The sequence below is a fragment of the Hippoglossus stenolepis genome, chromosome 3, assembly GCF_022539355.2.
Source record: "Hippoglossus stenolepis isolate QCI-W04-F060 chromosome 3, HSTE1.2, whole genome shotgun sequence".
Taxonomy (NCBI): domain Eukaryota; kingdom Metazoa; phylum Chordata; class Actinopteri; order Pleuronectiformes; family Pleuronectidae; genus Hippoglossus; species Hippoglossus stenolepis.
The window spans coordinates 24,558,028-24,582,225 of NC_061485.1; the positions used below are offsets into that span (position 1 = coordinate 24,558,028).

Genomic DNA, 24,198 nt, shown 5'->3' on the forward strand with positions numbered 1-24,198 from the left:
AACTTCAGCAGTCGTGAACTCACAATGTTATCAGCACAAAAAGAGAGGGAGTTGGGTTCAACAAGAAAACTCCACGAATCTTTGGTTTGGTTTTTTGTTCTGTGCTTTGATTTCCAATGAGATTTATTTGTATCAATTTAAACTACTGGAAAAATAGAGCTGTACTAAATTATACGACCTATATATGTTAGCAGCAACTATTTTAAAGAATGTATTTATATCTTTAACATTAGCCAGACTGTTATGCAGAGTTTAAGAATTACTCACCTGAATTGATTAGTCAGCTGATACATGGACAGTATATAATAATGTATACAAATGAATTGTTCCATCATAAAACAAATTCCAGCAGTCGCCATAATATCTGTGTGACTGATTTGTGAATTGAAACATACGGTAATGTATCCGGCCCCACATATTGTGTGAAATCAAATCAAACCATACTGTATAGACATGATGCACCAGCACGTCCCAGTTCTCTATTCACTTCCTGTCACGTCTGCTGATGATTAGTGTGAAAATACGAAAAGAAGTGAAGTTGCATCATGAAGCCTGACAGTCTGGTAGAGATTACAGTACTGTGTGGGATGTTTAGTGAGCAGTAACAAATGAGGGAAAACAAGAATTAGCACTGCGGTTGTATGCCTCCACCAACCAGTGCCGTTTCCATGTTCATATTTCGACATGCTTTTTTTTTTCAGATTCATATCAGGTCAGTGTGACCTTTGACCAATGCAATGTAATTACTTTATCTTTGAGTCCAAGTGACAACTGATCAAAAGAAATACCCACAAGCAGTCTGTAGAAATCACATTCAAGACGCCAAAAGCATGTCTTTTGAAGCTACTGTGACCTTTTACCATAAAATCTAATCAGTTAATCAGTGAGTCCAAGGGAATGGTACCAGATGTAATGAAATTCTTCAGTCCTGATATATCACATTCACAGGGACGAGAATGGGACGGACGGACAACCTGAAAACATAATGCCTCCAGTCAGTAGCTGTCCCCGGTATGGAGGCATAAAGTATAAATAGTATAAATAATCATGGTGACTTTTGACCACTGAAATCTTATCACTCAAAGTCCAAGAGACAACTGATCAAACTAAGAAGAAACTCCCTAAAGGCAGACTCGACATATCAAATTCAAGAGGCCAAAAAACATGTTTTGGGGAGGCCACCGAGACCTTGAACTTTGACCACTCAAATCTAATCAGTTCATCTGTGAGTTTTAGTGAACATTTTTCCCAAATTTGAAGAAATTCCCTTAAGGCGTGCTTGAGATATTGTGTTCACCAGAACGCTATGGACAACCCAAACACATTAGGGCAAAAGAGCAAAAAAGAGGAACATGTGAACAAAAACATTGTAGACAAGGATTAGTATTGAATCATAGACTGGGAGGGAAACCATGTGGGAACTGCATTACATCTGTGAATGTGATGGCGGATAACCCAAGAAAACCAAGGAAACTGGATAACAAAAGAATGACTGTGTTGGTCTCTCTTCTGGAGCTGTTTCTTTTTAACAAGTCATTAAAGTCCGATCTGTGGCATCCTGTGCAAGTTGAGATAACGGAACCAAATGGGTCAAAGACGTTTCAGACTTCCACTGAAAGCTGAGTCATGCGTTTCCAGAAAAAAAGGGTGTAGACCGTATTACGAAACACAGCTTTTCCAGGATGCAGTTAGGAACTACTTCTACAGAATTTTGCTTGTGGCGCACTTACCAAAACCATTACGTTACTTAATGACACTGACGTTGAGTCAGGACGGGCCTGTGATGATCACACACAATTATATATTAGGACTGATTCTAAATGTTTTTTCTGCTTCTGAACTTGAATCACATTTGTATTCACTCACAGACAGCATGTAAGTGTGAAGTACAGTTACTTTATGAAAGATCATTATTCTTATTTTATGTTTTTCTATTTAAAAATATGTAAAATACTATAATTTGGTTTAGAAATAAGGTTTTTATCATCTATCTAATCAATACAGACAAAACCAACAGAAGTTGCCCCTGCTTGCTGCTCAGTGGATGGTTTATTTTTGGGAGTATTTGCACCTTCTTTATTCCAATTCAAGTCTTTACCAGACCTGACTCTGGCACAAGTGGCCACTCCTGAGAGTACTTGTTGTCCTCTTCCACTCTGACATTACACGTGGTGATAATGTTTCATATAAAAGCCATTACTGCTTCCTGTTCTCCTCCAAAAGCTGACTCTCTTTACACACACACACAGCTGGCAGGGAGATATGAAGATTTCAACTAAATCATTTTAACAATGTTTGATGTAACTTGTTTTTGACTTTTTCCTCTGCTTTGCTTGTTTTTGTTGCTTTTATCTGCTTTGTGATATTAACCCTTTGTTTTCACCCCTATCCGTTTCTTTGCTGGTTGATTTGAATGATTAAACAAGATTGCACAAAAACCCATGGGTGGATTTCCACAGAACTTTGTGGAAGGCTGTGTTATGAGTCAGTGAATGCCCTTTTAAGTTTTGGTGCAGATCCAGATCCAAGAGGTCCTTCTTTTCACTCTTTAACATCAGTGTGTGAAATATGGAGCAGCTTGATTGAATTTAAGAGGAATGTTGGGCCTTGGTGGGGGTATGTGCTTTGTTATATGTCTGGGTAAATAATAAATGAATGAATAAATAAATCATTATTTAAACCACAAACATATATAAATGAACCCCAGTATATCTTGCTACTGACCTGCAGCCTCTCTATGATGTTTCTGTAGTCTTTGGAGGTGGTGAGGCCTGAGTCTCGTCTCGACATGTTCTTGGCCGACAGCCTCCAGTTGAGGATGGTCTTCTGTACGACATTATTGGACTTGACAAACAGGTTGTTCACCTGGCTGTCCAGGTCAACTGGGATAGCAATGGCTCGGCTTTTAGCTGGGTAGGAAATAAGAATGTAGATATTCCACGTTTTTAACTTGTGTCACAATGTACTTTTCGAACATAAAGCCTGAGGTCGGTGGTCTGGTATTAGCCCAGGGTCTTACCCACGTCTGAGAGAACTTTAATGCAAGCCTCCACTGAGGCCTTCTGGACAGGGTTCAGCCAGTTACAGTGGTAAACCCTGAACACTCCCTGAAGCAACTGTACAAACACTGGCTGACGAGTCTGCAAGAAAAGGGAAAAGATACGTTTAAAAAAAAAAAAAAAGAATTGGACAAAGTAAAGAAAGGAAAACACATAGATGGAGGAGAAAAAGAGTGAATGATAAAAAAAACAACAAAAGACTATTTAGTTCCCTAAACACAAAACCACAACTGTGCTAAACATTTCAGAGTAAGGATACAGTAACACCTACAGTGGAGGGGTCTACAGGTTCAGGTCCAGCTGTTTACAATCATGTGCGCTCCCAACGCAACAATCCCGACCAGTGTTCAACTACCACCGTGACAAAATTGCAATCTATCAGCTGAACAATAAATACCTCAGATATCTTTCCAAGAATGCTGGCCTGTTGCAAGAGAAAGAGGGTTGTGATGTCATCATGTATTAGAAAAATGCCAGTCGGCAGATTTCTCAGAATGCGCAAAAGGTTATATTAAAGTAATCGCCATTTGTTTACCAGAGCCAGGTTGAAACAAGTCACAAGAAAATGTCGGTCAAGAAGGAAATTGTCTTTAAAACCACACCACAAAGCCGCTGCACAAGGGATCTGACAATTCTATGGAGGGTGGTGGGTGTGATTTATTAGGAAAGATGTGGGCAACAGGACACGGCTAGGCCAAGGTCGAACGAGGAGAGTGACCACACTGCAACGGCAACATCATCTGCACCACATCCCAGCTACGTGTTGTGCAACAGATCTGGGAACAACAGAGTCTGTGTTCTGACTCAGCTATGAAAATGTGCAAACCCACACGTCTTAACATCCTCAGCCTGTTGATGAATAACACAGCCAGAGGTTGGGAAACAAATGTGGGGGAGAGTCACCTTTACTTACATACATGTAGTGAGCCATCTATGCAAAGGGAAAAAGGTCATATTTTGTAGCAGACGTGTAAATGTGAGCATGTACATCATTTATAGGCTGTTTGTCACGCCACAGTCCAGATTACCTGCAGGCTTGTGCTCTGGTCAGAGAAAGGAGAGCTGAAGAAACATGTGACAATGCTCATGACCGTCTCGGTTACATAACGCTCCAGCATGGTGTCCGCATGCTTCCTGTCACTGGTGTTGTTGCAAACCTATGAAGCAGCGACAGAAAAGATATTAGCACGGCCACTGGATCACACTTCCTGCATGTGGGCGACTGGTGAGATATGTTCGCCCCACGCTGTTTTGACATTAGTCAAGCGCACGCATGAGACGGCGTGGCGACGGCGTGGCGACGGCATGGCGACGGCGTGGCGACGGCTTACCCTGCAGATGTCCACCAGGAAGTTCTCAAACAGTTTCCACATGTGGTTGGACGTGTAAATCTCCTTCATCTCCACCTCTGTGTCGACGTAGCAGTGGTTGAGGAAGTTGATGTAGGCGATTTTAACCTGTCAGAATGCAAATGAACAGACTTAATGATACACATTTACTGTGTCAGGGTGAGACTGGTCATCCATGGACAGAAGCTCAAAACACGTCACCTCCAAAGAGTTTTATTAGTCAGGTAAGAACGTACGAAACTAAAAGACAGCGCCAACATTTATCTTTTATCTTCATATATCTGCCTACTTCAAGTTGAGACACACACTTGTGTTCATAAGATGCAGGAAATGTTTCTCTTCCCATTGTCGGTCTATACTGACTCAACACTGATGCAATCGTCAATTTTGATTCACTCTCTCTTCAGAGTGAAATTAAATTGAAATTAGACATGTATGAACCAACAATGTAATGATAACACAGACAACTGCTGATCATAAAATTTAGTTTGTTTGTTTTTTTAAAATAGGTTAGAAGAAATGATTGTGTTATGTTTTGTGGATCTAAAAGCTCTCCATTCAAAGTTGAAAGTCTGCACTTAAACCTATTAATAACGGTTTCAATTCATTGCGAGTTCCAGAGGCAAAACAACTAAAACTAAATCAATGCCAGTGGCTAAATACTGTCTACACAGACTACATTGTTTGATTCAATGCACAAAGACTCTGAATATATCTGAACAAAGTGAATGACTTTCTCCTTAAAATATGAATTGAAAAGCAAATATTGTTCGTACTTCAGGGATGCAGTCTTCATGGGTGACCACCCGCACAATATCATCCAGGGGCAGCAGGGAGTTGCACTTGATCTCAGTGTACACGTTCTTGCCCTCAGTGCAGACGGCCAGCAGCTCCACCAGGTGGATGTGGTACATCAGCGGGCTGTTTTCATCCATGCGGTCCCGCTCTGAGCGCATCATCTGGACGAGTGTTTGAAAGGAGGCGCGGTCGTTGTAGAAAACCAGAACGTCCTCGCCTGAGTTCACCAGCTGAGTGAGGGAAAAAAACACACAGCACCGAGACGTCTAGTTAGCGATACAGTAAATCACGTTCACCAGTGTGTATGGAGTATGGATCATGGAACACACCTCAGCCATGACAATGTCCTGACACTTCTTGATGAACTTGTTCTCGGCCTTCACTATGGTCTGCAGGAACTTCAGATACTGGACGTGACGGCCATGACTCTCAGTGCAGTGGACAAAGTGTTGAACCACGCGCTCATTGATCTCACTGCACAGCTGGAAGTTATTCATGAAGATGTGCTGCATGGTCACTGCCTCCAAAATCTGACAGAGTTGGAAAAAGGGACGACATAAAGGACGGTCTGTCAAATTTACATAGACTAGACATACAGCAATGTTGTCTACAAACTAAAGACAGACTTGAGATATCTTCAAGAGGATAAAAACATGTTTCATCAGGCCACACTTACCTTGACCTTTGACCTTTGAACACCAAACTCACTCAGTTAATCAGTGAGACTAAGTGAAAGTTTGTGCCAAATTTGAAAGGATTCTCTTGAGGCGTTCTTAAAATAACATTTTCATTTAGCAAAAAAGGTTTTTGAGGTCACAGTGACCTTGACCTTTGGCCTCCAAATTCTAATCGGGTCATCCCTGAGTCCAAGTGAATGTTTGTGCAAGACGTATGAAATTGACTTTGAATGTTGCAGAAATATTCCGTTAACAAGAACATGAGGTCCCCGTGACTTCGCTCTTTGACATCCATAATCTAAATCAGTTCATCTTTGAGTCTCAGTGAACGATGACACAAAACTTAAAGAAATTTCCTCAAGGTGTTCTTGGGATGTTGTGTTCACCAGACCAAAAACGGGGTTTGTAAGGTCAAACTGTTCTTGATCTTTAACCTTTGACCGCAAAATTCTAATCATTGCATTTGTGATTCCAACTGAACATTTGTAACAAATTTGAAGGAATGCACTACAGGCATTCTTGAGATATGTTCACAAAAATGGGCATACGAACATACCCAAGGATGGGTAACCAGACAACATAATGCCTTTGGCCACTGGCTGTCGCCGATGCAGAGGCATAAAACCATTCCCTGTGCTACTCACCCCTGGGTTGAGAAACAAGTTGATGTGTTTGTGGAGAAGAGTCTGGTTCTGCTGATTCCCTGCACAGAAGTTCTGCAGAAACTCATGAGCTGTTTTCATGATCTCCTGCATTCGGACGTCCTCGCCCTAACACAGATAACACAGTCAGAGTTATTTTTTCATTAAGATTACACTGATGGAAAACTTTAAATGTGTAAAAGTCACATGATGCTTTCAGAGCATCCTTAAGACTCTTCTAACCTTCTCGTATGGGATCTGCAGGAGCTCAAGTACCACACTGTGAGCTCCCATGTTCCTCAGCAGCCTCTGCTGCTGCTTCTTACTCTTCCTCCCCGAGCTCCCCTCCTGGACACACAGCTTACTGAGGCGCAGCAGGATCTGAAGGAGAACAGCAGGAGGGGCTTTAATTACACATAACAGTTCACAAACATGGAAATAGATTCGTGAACAAATGGCCGTACCTCTTTTACAACCCTGTAGTTGTAGCTGCTGGTGCTTTCTGACTTCTTTTGGTCAGAACAAAGTGACTCTTCCTGCAAAACAAGCATAAAAAAGAAGAAGAAATCCTTTATACTCCAACATGATCTATACTCTGTCTTATATCTCTGGTATATCTGCCTTGTAACGACTTGTCCTATTCAACAACTGTTTTCAGGTGATCGGACACTGCACCTTCTTTCTGTTGTCAGACTCTGAAGGTCCATCTCCGTCCATCCCATCCTCTCCCTGCCTCTTGTACACCCACAGCTCGGACTTCTCCACGATAGAGCGCAGTTGGTCCAGATCTGTCTTTATCTGCTTGTAGTTGTCCACATCTTGACTGGTCACCAGCAGCTGGACCTAAAGAGAAGGGACAGAGAAACAAATGTTCAAACAAAACCCTTTGATTTTCAGGTTTCTAGCTCTGCACTAATATAAAGCTTTGTGTCAGATATTGCAACAGAGCATTGAAAAGATGGGGCTTACTTGTTTGAAAGCCATGAGAACCTCCTGCCTCTGGCTGAAGTGTCTGAAGAGCAGGTGGAGCGCTCCAGACACGAGAGGGGGGTAGTCATGCATGGTCAGGTGCAGCAGGACCCTGAGGAAGGTACGACCACCGTGGTCATCCAGGTCTAGTGGAGTGTTCTCCTCACTGTAAAGACAGTGCAACAATACATTACATCAACTTTTATCGTGCTTTATCTTGCTTCAACAAAAAAAGATGAGGAAGCTGTGGATTACCTTCCTCCAAAGATCCCCTCTGCCTGTTCCTCGATGTTCTCAAAGTCCAGATTTCCTACAGTCAAAGCAAATTTACTTCTTCAAATAAATCCCTGTCACTATGAATTTCTTTCAGTAAATCGTGTGGTTTCATACCTGGCATCGGACCTGTGACGTTATTGGTTAAGTTCGGACCGGCAGCGTTGTCTCCTTGTGGGTTGTTCTCATCAAACTCACGTTTGAATATACAGAGCAGGCAGGAGATTCTATAATCTAACCGCACATTCAAAATAAACTGCAGGGAAAGAAAAAGAATTATAGTTACAAACAGGCTGAGAGTTTGGCTGGGTGAAGGAACCAGAGTTTTTATGCTCCACCTGCAGAATCTCAATGATCTTGAGCTTCGTGTCCATGACCATGATGTCTTCTCTCTCAGGTTCAGTCTGGGTCTTGACCACGTCTCCCTCCGGCTGATGAGTTGGCGTGGTCGGCAACAAGCCGCCTCCTCGCAGCACCACCTGGGTCATCAGCTCCCCCACTCCATGGATGGACTTCATCACATTGCTGCCAGCTAAACATTTAAAATGGAAAATGGAATGAGCTGCACTCTGTCCTACGACTGCAGTTTTATACTTGGTTATTTTAAATGTTTCTTATCAGATGTTTTACATGATTCTTGTAATTGTTTTAATAAAGCTTGCTTCTATTTATCAGCTCTTTATAGTGTGGTATTTATTTGCTGATTGTAAATGTTTCCAGTTCTCAGTTCATTTCAATGAGACTGCCTGATTAAGTAAAGGTTGAATAAAATAAAATAAAAATTATAGAAATGGTGGCCATTTGTTTTTATGGAACGTACAAAACATACCAACATTTTGTTAATTCATAGCTAACATGTCCACTGTATCAAAGGGTCAGATTCACTTTATTGTCAATTAGCTTTTTATTACACATCTGTGAATATTTATGATTGATGTAGATTTGTATTCTAATGATCTAAGCACACGCTCTCCAGTGCATGGCAGACTTGCATTTAGGACGTTTGCAAATCCACTTTTACCTATGTTGGGGATGTGCCATAAAATCACAAATTATTTTTTGTGAGACCAGACCAGGTATTTTTTTGCTTTCACTTTCTGCTGCATCAACAGACCGTAGTGGTCAATGGCGGTTAAGCCAAGGGGCTAGACTCACAGTCTACACATTTTTTAAATAGCAGCCAAAAAAAACCCAAACGAGACGGTTTTGCAGACCGATCTGTTCTCCCAAACCCATGAGTCAGTTTCTCAGTCCCACTCACTATTTACACGTTCTCAGTCTGAAATTGGTGGTGAAGTTTGTCATGGTTAAGTTTCTGGTACAGAGTGGTACCTCCTGTCAACAATGGTGCAGATGTGAAGGAGTGCTGAGTTTCCAATGTTACCTCCTGTTTTGAGGCAGCGGACTGCTGGCGGAGCCAACAACGCACCTGACGTCATATTGAGACCAACAGGCCAAGGTCACTCAGATGGGTGCAAGTGCATTTGCTATTTAAACATCATGGCTGCAGGACGGGGAAAGGACAACTGTGCTGCCTTACACTTGGCGTAAGAGAGAGACCCCTGCATGTAATTTAACTGTAAATAGCTACAAAATGAGAAGTGAACCAGTGTTTATTTAATTAAATCGTTTTTTCAACGAAGTGTTACGACAAGTCAAGTCTGAGACTAAGGACAGAAACTGACAGATGAGTGAGTTACGCTGTGGATGAAGGTGGTGGATGTTTACCTTTGTTTTCCTCTTCCTTCTCCATCTTGTTGATGGGGTAAATGGTGCTGACGTGCACACAGTCTAAAATGTTCAGTAAGATCTTAGTCAAGCGAAGCAGGTCGCTGAAGTTGTAGAATCCAAAGTATATGAGGTTCCTCGCCAGGTTTACTACCTAAAGATAAGAGGATTCAAAACCATGATTTTAAACTTCATTCAAAACAAGCTGGTCAGTTATCTGCTCATTCCATCCACTAAGAGGCAGTACCTCGAAGGTGAGCTTGTTTTTCTCTTTGTCAGAGAAAGGAATGTTCTGCGACACCACCTCTCTCAGGTAGTTCTCCACAAAATCCATCGTTAGGCAGAAACGCTCTTTGATCTCGTCTCTGGTGGTTCCATCGTTGTCATAGCTGCATAATAAGAGGAAACCCACATCACATCATGCACACTGACGTCTCTGGCATGGAAATTCAAGCCAATTAAATGTGGATTAATTTAATTAAAATGGTTGTTAATTAAATGTTAGTTAGATGCTTTCCCGAGATGAACTCACTCATCGATTGCGATCTTGGAAGGAATCTCGGACCAAAGTCGAGCATATTTGACAGGCGTGACCTGCTCCTGAGGGTCACGGTCCACGTGCATGTGCAGCATGAGGCGGCAGAAAGATGCCCGCAGGTCGTAGGGCAGGTCCTCGTCCGACATGCAGCGCAGGATCAAATCCACATCCAGCTGTCCTGAGATTTTGTTGATTGCCAGGTACTGACGGTCCAGACACATGCGGGCAAAGAGGTTCAGCTGACACCTGAGGGGAAATATTATTTCAGCTATTAGAACTGTGTATTTTTAATCCAAATGAATATATTCTCGAATAATACTTTATGCCTGTGTGGTGCTGTTATTGTTTTTCAAAAACACTCGTGCAGTGCCCGCTCTACACCTGCCTGTTTGTAATGTTCTGTTCTCTTGTCCTGTGTTGATGCTCTGGAGCTACGTCAGAATTATTCCTTGTCATTAGTGAGTCCTCCTCAAACAGTTCCACAATATACCGTCACTTTCTATTGATTGAGCTGGACGTTGTGTGGAGAGCTTTATATAAACAGTCTATGCTGCAGAGGGAAGTTAGAAAACTTTGTGCTCATCCTACCTGGTTTATCTGTAGTGACATTTTTATAGTTCATGTTTTGCCTTCCCCCCACTGACTGCTACAGAGCGCCGGTTGCCTGTTTATCTAAAGTTTTGCGTGTCCAAATCGCACCAAATTCGACACTGCGCTTTTCTTCTGGCCATGAAGGCCATTATAATAAAATCAGTCAAACAGGATTTTACAACAGCATGCACGGTGTTGTAAAAATAATTAAATGATATCTCACCTGTAGTAGCTGACCACCTCCTGATCCTCCTTCTGGCCCTCCTTTGCATCCTGGGCCAACTCCCTGATGCTCTTGCTCCGGATCTCCTTGCAGTTGTCTTTCCAAAAAAGCCACACCTCCTCTTCGTCCTCTGCCTCCACCGGGCTCTCCCCGTTTGTTGTCATCTCGATCTCGAATCTCGACAGGACCAATCTGAAGTGTAAAAAGCAAACTGGTTACTCCAGAAGGCTCATTTTTTCAGCCGTGATACTTGTGAGAAAAGCGAGGAGCTGACTTGGTCTCGATGAGGATGTCAGCGTTGGTGGGGTCCAGCACTGCGTTGCAGATGAGCTCCTGGGTCACAGGGATGGACTTATTCATGGACACGCAGAGATCGGACAGGTAATCCAGAAACCTGGATGCAGATCACAAAGCATGACATATGTTTTCATTGACACCAGAGATAAACGGGCAATTTGAGATCATAATATAGCCAAAAGTCAAAAATGTAAATTCTGTCTTTAATACAACAGTTCAAACTGTGAAGGCCTCCTTTATTCAGCCTTCTGGATCAACCTGAATCACATTTCATTAAAAACATTTGACTTTGACTGAGCAGAGGCACACTGTCGACAATTTAGCTGCCGAGCCAAGATCATGCACAAGCAGTCACCCTCACACCCTTCAGCAAAAGCCTGAATACATTTACATAGATTTAAATATCTTTAGACTGTTATCCAAACAACTCTGACCCAGACTGTCCACAGCCTGTGCTTCTATGTCAGTTTTATGATACCAGCTTGGGACAGTGGCTTCCTGTGAGCCTCACCTCGGTTCCTGGTTCTTCCTCACCAGAGTGACAAATGTGTCTATCTCAGCGGCGGTGATGTGTTTCTCCAGCAGCTTCCGGTTGTTGTGGAGAAGAGCCGTTATTGTGTCCTCTGCCAACACATCATAACCTATCTGCTTCTGCATGAAGCGGAACTGTTTGGCTATGTATTCCTGAGAAAGAGTTAAACAGTTAAAACAAGGAAAACGATTAAACAAGGACTACGATTATCAGGATCAGAGTGGCGCTGCTGTGTCCTCACACCTGGTTCTTCCTATAATCTTGCTGGGAATGGCGTAAGACTCTGTAGCAAAGCCTGCAAATATGTCTAAAAGGAGCGTGCCGCTGGTCTCCAAGTTCTTCCAATCGGAGCATGGGACCATCACCACTATCTGTGAAAGGGGCTTGGAGGAGCTTGAAAATCTGCAATGGAAATAGAACATTTAAAACCATCAAATATATAGTTAAACCTAAAATTGGATATGTACAGTTACAGTCTCTGGGTTTAAGACCAACCTGTTTAAGAATATTCTGCTCTCTCATGAGTTTCTGTCTTTCTCTGTTGGGTTTGTTGACCATGATGTCCAGAACATCCTGCCCACTGTTGGGGATGTCCACCACGAAGAATACTAGATCTTCAAGAAGCTTCGTCACAAACCTGGAAAATTCATAGATGCACACATCAAAACACTTTCAGTAACACATTATAGGGCAGCTATTTCAGTGCTATTTGGTTTTCCTTTACAAATAAATACAAACAATTTTTTTAGAATGTTCTGCTATGGATATTTCTCCCCACATACCTCCTTTCATTTTGTGTTATGGTTCCCTTTTCCAGTTTGCCAGCAATAGACGCCAACACTTTACTTGCATCGTTAGCTAAATCTAAATCACGCACTTCAGCTGGCGGCACAGGTACGATGGCGAAAGCTTCCTTGTCTTCTTTTACTCCTGAAGTTCCGATCTGGAGTGAGCAATTGTTTTTAGTTTACCTGATCAGAACAGCTCAGCCGTGCCACACATCTCGACCAACACATCTGCCACTCACCTGTAACATCACAGGTTTCTCCTCTTCTTTGTCGATAGGGTTGTTGGTGCTGTGGACCCACGTGTTTGTGCACAAGTGTCTTAGCCTCACGTATGAGCTCCTGCAAGTAACAGCAGAAAGTGTTTGAGGCGACAAAGCAATATATCAAGTTTCAGGGCACAGAACAAGTGTCGTAGAGCTTTGAGTAGAATTATCACATTGTGGTTGTATGCCTCTGCCAGTCTATATACAAAATATCTAATAAATATGTTTTTGAGTCCAAGTGACAAATAGTCACAATTATGAAGAAATTCTCTGAAGGCAGACTTGACATATCAAGAGGCCAAAACATGCTTGTGAGGCCCCATTTAAGTTGACCTTTGATCTTTGAGCACACAAATCTAAGAAGTTAATGTGAATATTTGTGCTAAATTTGAAGCGATTCTCTCAAGGCGTTCTAAAGATAACACGTTCACTTTGACCTTGACCTTCAAAATTCTTATCAGGTCATCCTTGAGTCCAAGTGAATGTTTGCTCCACATGTATAGAATTTCCCTACGGTAGTTCCTGATGTATCATGTTCACAAGAACACAAGGTCACAGTGATCTTGACCTTTGACCTTCAACCACCAAAATCTAATCGGTTTATATTTGTGTTCAACTGAAAGTTTGCATAAAATTTACACAAATCTACATTGTCCTTTAATGAGAAATATCTCTCTTTATCTTATCTAAAATAATTTTTAATAACTTTGCATGTTTGTTTTTGCACCATTTACATCTGTGTTTATAAGGAACTCACCCGAAGACAAATGAAAGGATGAATGGTTTTCATTAAGGATACATCACAAGGTTAAATACAGAACCACCCTCAGGTTAAAATATCAACTTCAGTCCACAACATATCTCAGTATCTGTTGGGCCACAGGCCAAGACACTGAAATAACACACTGATGTTCCCAAGGACACAAAATTGTTTTAATCTTAAAACTTGATCTCTGTCCTCTAGTGTTAAGTTCACAACATACTAACATGAATAACAAACCTGAACAGGATGTAATAAAATAAAGACGAAACACAGTTACGGATGGCTGAATGAAATAGATGACTATTTGTCTTTTCCTAAGAACCAACCTTCACAAGAATGGCAATAGGTAGAGTGCCTACCTCACACGTCTGTGTGCCTCTGACTTTTCAGCATCTACAGTGCAGGAATCATGATACCACAATGATTTACAGCGGGAGTTGACTGAAATGTGTTAGCTCATTTTCTTCACTTATTTGCTGAATTTCAACCACAATAACTGTAACTATAAACATGATGAATATTCAATTTACAAACATGAGAGAGGCGGATAGAATAACACAATCCACTACTTTTAAAGGCCTCATAAATGATGATAAAATGCTCATAAAGCAACACATCTCTGAAACAGTGTCAGCAAAACAGAAGGATATGACGCACACCATGAAGACAGGATTTCATTCAGATCATACTGTGATACAGTTGGATTACATAAAGAGGTATATTTGTATACGTTAGTATATCGGTTTCTGGCCTTGCTGATCAGTAGCAACACGTGAGCGAGGTATGTAAACAAATTGCCTGGGTCGGGAAGAGACCGCTTACAATGGGCTTAACCGAGTGCGTGGTCTGATGACAGATTATCCAGTAGTGACCTGTCCACTGTTGTCTCTCCTCAGCTAAACACTAAACCTTTACGCATAGTATCGTCTGAGCCAACAACATCCTTCATTCTTAAAGCACCCAGCCTGCTCCACGTGTGTGGGTGAGTAGGTGTGTGTCACTTCTCAGGCTTTCAGCACAGACATCAGTAGGCATATTCTTGGCAGGCGTTATGTAACCGCCCTCTAAAGCTAACAGGCTTACCTCTGTATACTGGTTCTCCCGGGTATTAATTAGTCCCCTGCCGTAAGTCTGAGGACAGGGTTATTTCAGGTAGTAGTGGGCGGGGCCAGCAGCAGTAGCCTGCAGTGTGCAGACACGCACCTGACGATGTGACACAATAGGGGCTTTGACACAAGGTGGAGAGTTTGTGTTCTTATCTGATGTGCGGTGACAGGGACAATAACACTATTATCATTTTAGAAGTACACATTCCCTCCAACACAATACTGAGAATTGAGGAACAAAGCAGAGGCTTATTATAGATGCATGAAAATACGCAACAGGTACATGGCTTGGCCAACGCATCATTGCACAGCAGCTGCTTTTATCTGCAAGTGCATGAAATATTACAATATCTTCATACCAACTAAAATAGTGAGTTTTTGCTGTATCAAATCTATGATTCAGCAGGACTCATTTTACGCTACTCTGGGAGTAAAGAGCAGGTTTCATGAGAAAGTATTTAACTGTCAGATGATCTGCAAAACCGTATGAATTGTTTATGCAACATCTGTGGTTTTAGCTCAAACACGCATCAAGGATTTTCCATCCATGTCTTCTGACAACAATGGTTTCCTGTTTCATGCCATACAGAGACGCCCTTGTTCTCCTTGGCGCCTTAGGTGATTGCACCTTAACGTGTAAAAGTGCATCACTTTCACACAGATCTCAACTGTGTTGATTATTTTAGTAATAAGTGAACAGACAAGACAATCTAACGTGTCGGCCTTCACCTTTACATATCTTAAGGTGAATGGACAGCATTTGGCAAAGTCTGCATAAAAAGGTATCGAACACACACACACACAGGTTATTGCATTGACTTCCATTCATTGTGGACAGCCTAACCAACACCTTATCCCAAACCTTTACCATGACCAATGCATGCCTAACCCAAACCTTGACCAGAAGCTCAGAAATGACTTCTAGCCTTAATAGGACCAGGCCTTGGACCCATGAAGTCTACAGGTCCTGACAAGGCCACAAGAGGTCCTTGGGAGGTAACCACGTGTCTGTGTCTGTACACACAGACACAAGAACAATCTATGTTTTGTTTTTTTCTTTTCTTTAATAAAGATTTTGAGCTTTCAGTTTGAGAGCAGTACTTGTTGATTTCACATTCAGAATTTGTCATGCTTTCACTCACACTCAACAGGCCCCTGCTTGTGCTCATACTGTGCACTTGCACTCCAATTTCCTACCTACCAGCTTCAGCTCTTCTCTTGTGGTCACGCAGCTTCTGTGTGCGTGGGAAGCGCCTGCGTACGGGAGTGCATGCCATGAAACCGCCCATACAGGACTCTCAAAGAAGTACAGCTGACACACCCAGAACGAGGGCAGGACATATTTCACTTGTCAACAAGACACCTAAAATTCTATTGGTTGTGAAATTTTGACTCAAAAAAAATCCAAGATCAGACGTGTCACATGGAAGAGAAGAAGCATGAGCGCCAGGAGAACAGCTGAAGCACAGGAAATGTGAGTGCACGCACACAGTTCAAGCGCAAGCAGAGCAAATCCAACCACAAGCAGGAGCTATTTGAGAGTGATTGCAGGGTTTTGAGAGAAAGCATTATAAAATCTGAATCAGTAAATCCTGCTCTCAACTGAAATATCACACTCTTGAATAAAGAAAAAAACGTCCATTAAAATCCATTCTTCTGCGTCATGTCAAGGAGTTTTGTCGACAACTGCAAAAAATGAACAAACTCTCATCACTTCAAAAAATCCCGACCTACTGATTTTCCAAATTCCCCCTCAACTCTACACATGAGTCAAACATTTACTGCTGCTATTGTTTGTGGTAGTTTTGACATCACTGTGGTCTCTCTGATGATGTTCAGACATTGATCATTTTTACACCTGCCATATTTTCCAATATGCCAGATGTTGTATTACCATTAGCAGAAACATGTTTCTCTTTGAGGGGTCTCTGACACTGTCTTTGCCTCTGCCTCGTGTTCTCTAAGGTACGTACCTTATATATAATGATGGTTCTGGTATTTAACTGTTTTAATGCAGTTGTCAGAGGAGGAATGAAGATTCTTTATTATGTGAATTATGATAAATTCCTAAATAATCGATTCTGTTTTTCTGTGCGTGTGTGTATACGCCTGGTTGTGTTAACATATATTATACCTGGGCACCATGGAGTCCCCCCCTCTAAGCGTGGTAGGATCCAGTTCAAAGATGGAGGAGATATCCATGCCATCGGGAACAGGCACCAGCGTGTACATGATCTTCTCCTGTGGAGCTCGCAGACGACCTCGCAGTGCTTCATTATCTGCATCCAGCTAGAGCAAGAAAACACAACGTGAGAAGGCGCACGGCACACTGGCTTCAAACAGTGAAGGATATGAAAGAATGGAGACCACTGATATTCCATGATGAGGCAGGGGAGCAGGCACAACAGAAGCTGATAGAACTTATCAGTTCTTGCACCTGACTCGAAGCTGTACAAGTCAGAGAGATCAGCTTCAGGCATCACTATAGACTGCTGGGCCTTGTTAGGACATATATGAGAACCACAAGTGCACACAGCAGCTCTGATAACGTCAGTATAGGTTGGTACAACATTGCCACCTAATGGTGATTATCAGAGAGACATGCATCAACTGTGACGATGGCATGGAGGCACCATGTGGTAATCTAGCGCGATTAAAATGAGGTCACAAGAAACCTAAATGAAAATTAGTTCTGTCATTAATGAAGACCAAAGTAAATCAATTATTTAAAAAAGCTGCAAAGACAGTGTGAGCATTCAGACATGGCAATGATAGTGGTTTATGCTATAGGTTGCTGCTGCCAAATGAGGATTATATGACAGTACCTGGAAATTAAAGGGTGTAAAGTCCACCACCTAGACCAGACAGCAAAGACCCACCACAGAAGTGAGCAGGTTAGAAATAGATTAGATCAATAGCAATGTGACGAACGTGACGTTGCTAAGCACTCAGACAGAAGGAGATGAGGCCAACTTACAGAGGAACGCTGCTCAGCATTCTCCTCCTCAAAGTCTTGGTTCACCTGGGAAACACACACACACACAAAATATAAAATATCATCCTCAACATTGTTAACTTTGGATTTTGGTCCCTGCGCTGCATATCTGACATCACTATACCAACCATGTCAGAGTATTTTGCTGATATAAACTATTATTCATGCTGCAGATACATGTGAAGGACAAAGAATGGTGTACACAGGTACACACATGACACACCTCACCCATCTCAGCAGCTAAATAACATCCTGTGGCCAAGTGTTTAAACCTGAACAGGCTGTTCCAGTAGCCTGCACCTCCCCTGCATGGGTCATGGTGGACCACCTGGTGTTGGCAGAAGACAAGAGAAAGAAGGCAAAATCAATTTTAAGTGAAGTGCTTCAAAAACGTAATGAAGGTTTTTGTGAAGGTGATTGTGTTGTGCTGACCTCTACTTCCCACAACGCTTTGCTGCTGGTGGCAGAGGTGGCAGACTGCCGGCCGGTGGTTCTGAGAAAAACATACTGCTTCTTCCTGTGATCGTCACATGTGAGGAACTTCTCCTGCTCTGCGTGGAACAACCGCACCACATCACCCTGCAATTACACACACACTGATTGTTATTTTCTGTCTCACACACTGGTTTAATGTGTAAATCACAGTATGAAATACTACGTAAATATAAATATTGTTATATATAAATACAGTAAAAACACAGTTTAAACATTTGTGAATGATATTTTGTATAATTAGATGTATAAGAAATATATCTGAGGATACCTACCCCTTTGAGAATTGTTTCCTTGTTGTCGCTCCATTTCATGAACAGAACAACTTTCCAGCTCGTGTTGCAATTAACTGAATTAACCTGGAGAGAAGTGTGTGAAATTTAGAGGTTACGATAATGGTAATGATAAGGCAGGCTTTATAATGGTAATAATCATAATAATAATAATACATCCTTAATTATACAGCACCTTTCATACATGAATTTACAGAAACAGTTGTAAAAAGTGATGGAAAATAAGATGGAAATAAAATCCAGGAAGAAAATAATGTGAGAGAAAATCTGAGTCTGAAGGATAAAACCATTGAATAATAGTAATAAATTAAGGTTCAGATGGCAAACTAATTATGTTAAAAGCAGCACATAAAAACAAGTCAAATACAACAATTTGAAAGAAAAGGAAATGCAGCAGTCCCCTGTACCAGCAGATCCAGAGACAATTAAATGCTAAAGCTATATCCCTGATATCTGTAGGTAGTGCGTTCCCTAACTTTGGAGCATAATTCCTCATCAATCCTGTCAGATTTCCTTTTGGCTGCTGCGTGGAACCTCCAATAATTAGAGATTGTTCTTATTTACTGTGCAGATTTATACAGGCAGCATGGGTTCATGTACCTCATTGCATCCTGGGTTGTCCACGAGCTGGTGGCTGCTGGCATGTAGAGGCTGTCCTGCATTCACTGGGTTAAGAACCACTTTATCTCCAATCACCACCTACATGAGCGGTAAATATAGACAGAACATATAATATATGTATATATAGCATATATTCAGCAATACAAAATCTTGAAACCAGATGACACACTGGGTTCACAAGCTTTTTAGCTCATAACCCCCACAATAACTACCAGAGACCTCATATCCCAAAGGACAATGACTTGCAATGCAGTGTTTCTTGTAGTGCTGAAAATTAACCTGCTCCAAATTGATGGTGTCAATTATCTTTCATTATCAGTACAGAGTTGCATGGAGATGAAGAAAATCACAAGTCTGAAGATTATTTGCATGATTATATAAAAAATAGATTTTTAACAGGTATGTTTCAGAATTTGGAACAATTATGGCTAAAACATGCTATTGCAAATTGATCACAGGAAATGATCTTGTGACCCTCCTTCTGTGTCCCCCAGCCCCCCCAGAGGATCCAATCCCATAATTTGGGAGACACTGCTCTAAGGGGCCACTGTGAGGGATTGAGAGCTTTTCTTAAAGTCCACATCACAAGTATGTCACTCACCAAGGCATAGGCAGGTACATTGGACCATGCTAGCCTCCAGATAAACACTAGGGGGAGTAGTAAACCATACTGAGTGAGAAAGAACTGGAACAGACTGAACCATTTAAGTGTTGCACTGACCCTGAGTATCCCTTATACAACATAGACACAAGGAGGCCTGAGCAGCGTGAAGCTGTAAAATATTAAAAGAATTATCCATCATTCATTTGTGATGCTCTCACAACTGGGTGGATGGAGATTTGAGATGAATTTGACAAGAAATCCATCGTATTCAGGCAAGAATGTCAAGGGCATAAAAATGTGAGATGTGTTGTTGAGATGTTGGTCCTGGGATAAAGTGGTGACCTGTCCACAGAGTATCCCGCCTTTCACACAGTGTCGGCTGGGATTGGCTCCAGCTCCCCCAGGACCCTCAAAGGATAAGGGGGATGGATAACTGATGGATGGATCTTGTAAAATATCAGTGCAAACGCCTGATGACACTTTTCTTTACAAATGTGGTCTTCATCTAAATGCCTTCTGTACCAAACATTATCTGTGCAACTGATCCAGCAGCCTGCAAAGGAACTGTGGTGATAAGATGTTGTTGGCGTTTAACAAACAACACGGAGCTGCTGTTTCACATTCCCTTGCCTTGTTAGGAAGGTAATTCAACATACCGACCACATTCAAGCATCTGGAAAGGTAAGTCTTGCTCCCCCTTGTCTTCAAACACCAAGCTACGTACCAGCATGTGACCCCTGTTTTCAAACCCTGTCTAAAAGCACATCCTTAATTTCTCCTGCTGAGCACATTTAAGTGGAATCCCACACCCCGCTCTACCCACACTGTCTCCCAGGGATCGGAGCTTGTAGAAGGGCTGGATGTAGAACCAGGATCCCTCGTTTCCCGCCGAGTCCAGAGTCACTCTCATGGCGTTCTTCTCCAGCAGAGCGGGTAGGCGCTTGTTCACCGTCAAGTATTTATTGCTTTTCAGGTGCAGCAACTGTTGGCAACAGAATAAAATTTCACATATCTACCAACAGTGACACAATGCAGACAGAGGAAAGAGTTGCAGAGGCTGGCACAAACGAGAAAAGAAGGAAATATGTCACAGGCTGGCACAGCAGGGCTAGAGGGAACTCTGAAGTGAAAATATGCATCTTTTTGACATGTTTATATCTCCTCTAAATGACTTAAGTACTTGAGATCTATCCAAAAATGATTCTCATGACCTCTGCTGCAGCTTCACCCATTCAATAAAAATGATATATGTATATACAAATGTGCCTGTAATCATACTGTATAAGGCCTACAGGCCCACAGATGACTAATTGCTCAACTTAATCCTACATCATAAAATACGATGTTACTGATATTAGACTGGATAAAGCTAATAAAAGATGTTACTACATTTGCAAGGGTTAAATGCATGTTTCAATTTATTTCATGCAGTAGAACATTATCCAGCTGGTATTCACTTTATTAATGTAAGGTGAGTCCTTTGCAACTAGGACATTCTACAAGGTATGTGTGCATCTTCCTGGTTCACAACAAACTGCAGGAATGCTACAGTTGACCTGTGTGCAAACCATTCCTGAGCAATGAGCAAAACAGTAGATAAGACTTTTCAACAGGGGAGCTCACAGTGTGCCTTTGTGCTGCAGCAGTTATTTAAAACAGACTATCAAGCACACAGTGTCATATACAGGGGGTTAAATGTTGAACCAGCACTGTAAAAAGCACTTATCTCATGGGTTCCTGAACGCACCTGAATGACATTTCCATACTGGATGATGCTTCCCAGCAGTTTGCGGTTTTCAGACTCATTCTGCTTCTTCTCCAGGTCAGCAGCGTGCTAACACGACAACAGGCAACAGAAATACTCAATAAAAAATACAGACAGAGCAGAGTAGTCTTTCCACAGCATTCATTCAATCACACATATCTATCCCCTATATCTATAGAGCGAAGTATTCATTACTGAATTTATTGCTTCTTTCAACCACTTGTACTGTTTACAGCAAACACAACCCGTTGACTTGTGACATGGTGTTTATTTTTATGGTTTTGGTCATTAGTATTTCCAATACACCGCATATTCTCCTAATTTCTTTTCACATTTAAGCATTTTTGTACAATTCTTGTATTTTTTGTTGTTCTAATGTAAAATCAGAGCCAAATTCATTGTATGTGTATACATACTGGGCAAACAAATCTGATTCTGAATCAGATAATCAGATTTTTGTTGACAGATCCTCAACACAGCACTAGAGTATTGAATATTTTGGTAAAGACTGATGTTAGTCTCACGTGGAGTTTGGTCAGGAGGAGTGTGTCAGTGGTGCTGTTGCCTCCAGGTTTTGCCGCCTTCCAGAACTGTTTCTGTGCCGAGTATCTGTTCATAGGACACAGTTTGAAAAGGCAGTCTGCGGAAAGGAGACAAGAAAAGCAGAAAGTCAACACTCAACATATAATATTAACGCTTACACATGATTACTGCCTGGTGCAACTCAAAAGACACTGACAGTGTTATGTAATGTGGACATTATGTCTGAATACTCATGTATTGCAATGTACATCTTAATATTTGAATAACCTCATCCTCCATCGACCTGTTCACTAGAACACAGGGAATATAAGGATCTAATTAAAATATTGCTTTGCACGTTCATTCTCCCTAAAGAATAAATCATTTTGTCTTTGAACCCTCCGAGGGCTTTTGTCTTGTGCTTCCTCCTGGTCAAAATATTGTGTAATACGTTATTTTCCTCTGCCCTATAGTGAAAATATTACACATGGTAAGAAATGGTAAAGATCCAGTGGAGTGAAGCACAAAAAGCACCTTAGGGCCACAGAGCTGAAGTGGACAAGTGCTAAACTTTGTCCAGTCAAGGCCATTGGGGCAATGAGGGGACTTTCTTCTGAAACTGATTTTTGTTTCTATCAATGAATCCGTTTGCACGTTTTACTCCTAGCTAATGTAGCAAAGCTGTTTCCAAACCAATTATTTAATGTTATTGAGAGAAAAAAAAGGTGTCTAATATGAAATAATTGGAGATAATATAATATATGGGGCGGCATGGTAGAGCGGTTCTCTGTGTGGAGTTTTACATGTCTCTGGGGATTCCAGCTCCCTCCCACAGATTAGGGTTAGGTTGACTGGAGATTCTGAATTGACTGTAGGTGTGAATATGAGTGGAAATGGTTGTATCTGTCTCACCTCGACCTGCGACCCTCAAGAGAATAAGTGATATAGATAATGGAGGGATGAAATATTTAGAAACATCTTTGAAGTTTGGCGTCTCCACAAAACCAACTCACTACAACTAAAACCTCACCTTATCTCACACATGCACATTTTAACAAAAGACTGTTATTTTAGTCTTCCCAGTTTTCTTGCTCAGCTCTCCAGCAATAAAATACTGTACTGATGACATCCACCAGAATGACTGAACTGTGCACATATAGTACGTCCTCTGTGTGTAGCTCAACAGGAACATTGTAGCTCTGAGAATCAGTGCAATTTAAAAATATCTGGATATGAATATAATAAAAAGTTTCCATAATTTGAGTTCAGTAGTTTCACACACATATGGTACTGCTGTATGTTAACTGGAGCAGGGAAGCTGAGGAGCCAGGGTAAAAAATAACCACCCTGGCTACATCCTCTGTTGAACATGCAGCCAACACGAGAGCACAGAGATTAGACCTCAAGGGGCACAGTGGAAGAAGGAGGACAAGGACCAATGTGGAAAATGGGGCACTGGGAGAACATCTGTCTGAGCAAATGGGGTTAGGGAGGAGAGAAGAGAATAAATGAGGGACAAAACAAAATAAGGAGAAGGAGGTATTTGGGTTATACAACATCGACCAAGGGATGACGAACGAGGGGGGAACACGTTATCTAGTTTTTTTGTTTGTTTTTTTTAAATAGCACAAAGCATAAATATTCATAGTATATTAATGAAAACACAGATTGTATGGGTCTACATATTTATCAAAAACACAGAGAAGGACAAAGCTACTTGATCCATCAGGGGAAATACTATAAAGCCACTGCTAGCAACTTGATGCTGTAGTGACAACACAAAGCTTTGTCTGAAGCACATTTCAATTGTTAACAGAGAAAGCGGTAATTAAAGGCTGTGACTGGTTGAAGTACATTATATTAACTGTCCTTCATTTTATCCATGTGTCCAAATTTAAGTGTGAAACATTTGCATCATATTGTAAATGGCAGTTTTCTCGTCTTATTGACGATTCAAATGGCTTCACAGTCACAGTCACATTCTCACACACACACACACACACACACACACACACACACACACACACACACACACACACACACACACACACACACACACACACACACACACACACACACACACACACACACACACACACACACACACACACACACAGTGCTTCTATATGCAGCGCTTTCTCTATCACACATCATTTACTCACTGGCGGCACAGCCAACAGGAGCAATTTGGGCTCAGTATCTTGCCCAAGGACACTTCGGCATGCAGACTGGAGGAGCCGGGGATCGAACCACCGACAATATTGGATATATTGTCCCGTATTCTTTATGTTATATATACTAAAAACTACTC

General features: G+C 41.6%; 1 protein-coding gene across 8 annotated transcripts in view; it reads right to left on the reverse strand.

Annotated features, from left to right (window-relative positions):
- itpr1b (inositol 1,4,5-trisphosphate receptor, type 1b) overlaps positions 1 to 24,198 on the reverse strand; it is an 88,082-nt gene that overhangs the window by 50,081 nt on the left and 13,803 nt on the right. For 3 of the 8 annotated variants that reach the window (XM_035152067.1, XM_035152062.1, XM_035152059.1), the window contains exons 4-39: positions 21,890 to 22,005; positions 21,348 to 21,434; positions 20,424 to 20,582; positions 18,976 to 19,074; positions 18,358 to 18,441; positions 18,023 to 18,169; positions 17,814 to 17,918; positions 17,573 to 17,617; positions 17,421 to 17,450; positions 16,730 to 16,884; positions 12,703 to 12,802; positions 12,458 to 12,618; positions 12,171 to 12,312; positions 11,919 to 12,077; positions 11,655 to 11,827; positions 11,121 to 11,240; positions 10,847 to 11,038; positions 10,027 to 10,278; positions 9,742 to 9,883; positions 9,495 to 9,648; positions 8,105 to 8,298; positions 7,884 to 8,022; positions 7,749 to 7,803; positions 7,494 to 7,659; positions 7,200 to 7,367; positions 6,989 to 7,060; positions 6,768 to 6,905; positions 6,528 to 6,653; positions 5,536 to 5,736; positions 5,185 to 5,436; positions 4,391 to 4,516; positions 4,088 to 4,216; positions 3,973 to 3,990; positions 3,457 to 3,483; positions 3,020 to 3,140; positions 2,725 to 2,909 (exon numbers count right to left, since the gene is read on the reverse strand). In XM_035152067.1, coding sequence (XP_035007958.1) covers positions 2,725 to 2,909; positions 3,020 to 3,140; positions 3,457 to 3,483; positions 3,973 to 3,990; positions 4,088 to 4,216; positions 4,391 to 4,516; positions 5,185 to 5,436; positions 5,536 to 5,736; positions 6,528 to 6,653; positions 6,768 to 6,905; positions 6,989 to 7,060; positions 7,200 to 7,367; positions 7,494 to 7,659; positions 7,749 to 7,803; positions 7,884 to 8,022; positions 8,105 to 8,298; positions 9,495 to 9,648; positions 9,742 to 9,883; positions 10,027 to 10,278; positions 10,847 to 11,038; positions 11,121 to 11,240; positions 11,655 to 11,827; positions 11,919 to 12,077; positions 12,171 to 12,312; positions 12,458 to 12,618; positions 12,703 to 12,802; positions 16,730 to 16,884; positions 17,421 to 17,450; positions 17,573 to 17,617; positions 17,814 to 17,918; positions 18,023 to 18,169; positions 18,358 to 18,441; positions 18,976 to 19,074; positions 20,424 to 20,582; positions 21,348 to 21,434; positions 21,890 to 22,005 — 4,739 coding nt within the window. The remainder of the gene's footprint in view (positions 1 to 2,724; positions 2,910 to 3,019; positions 3,141 to 3,456; positions 3,484 to 3,972; positions 3,991 to 4,087; positions 4,217 to 4,390; positions 4,517 to 5,184; positions 5,437 to 5,535; positions 5,737 to 6,527; positions 6,654 to 6,767; positions 6,906 to 6,988; positions 7,061 to 7,199; positions 7,368 to 7,493; positions 7,660 to 7,748; positions 7,804 to 7,883; positions 8,023 to 8,104; positions 8,299 to 9,494; positions 9,649 to 9,741; positions 9,884 to 10,026; positions 10,279 to 10,846; positions 11,039 to 11,120; positions 11,241 to 11,654; positions 11,828 to 11,918; positions 12,078 to 12,170; positions 12,313 to 12,457; positions 12,619 to 12,702; positions 12,803 to 16,729; positions 16,885 to 17,420; positions 17,451 to 17,572; positions 17,618 to 17,813; positions 17,919 to 18,022; positions 18,170 to 18,357; positions 18,442 to 18,975; positions 19,075 to 20,423; positions 20,583 to 21,347; positions 21,435 to 21,889; positions 22,006 to 24,198) is intronic. The other 5 variants (XM_035152068.1, XM_035152063.1, XM_035152069.1 and 2 more) reach the window with 3 other exon arrangements.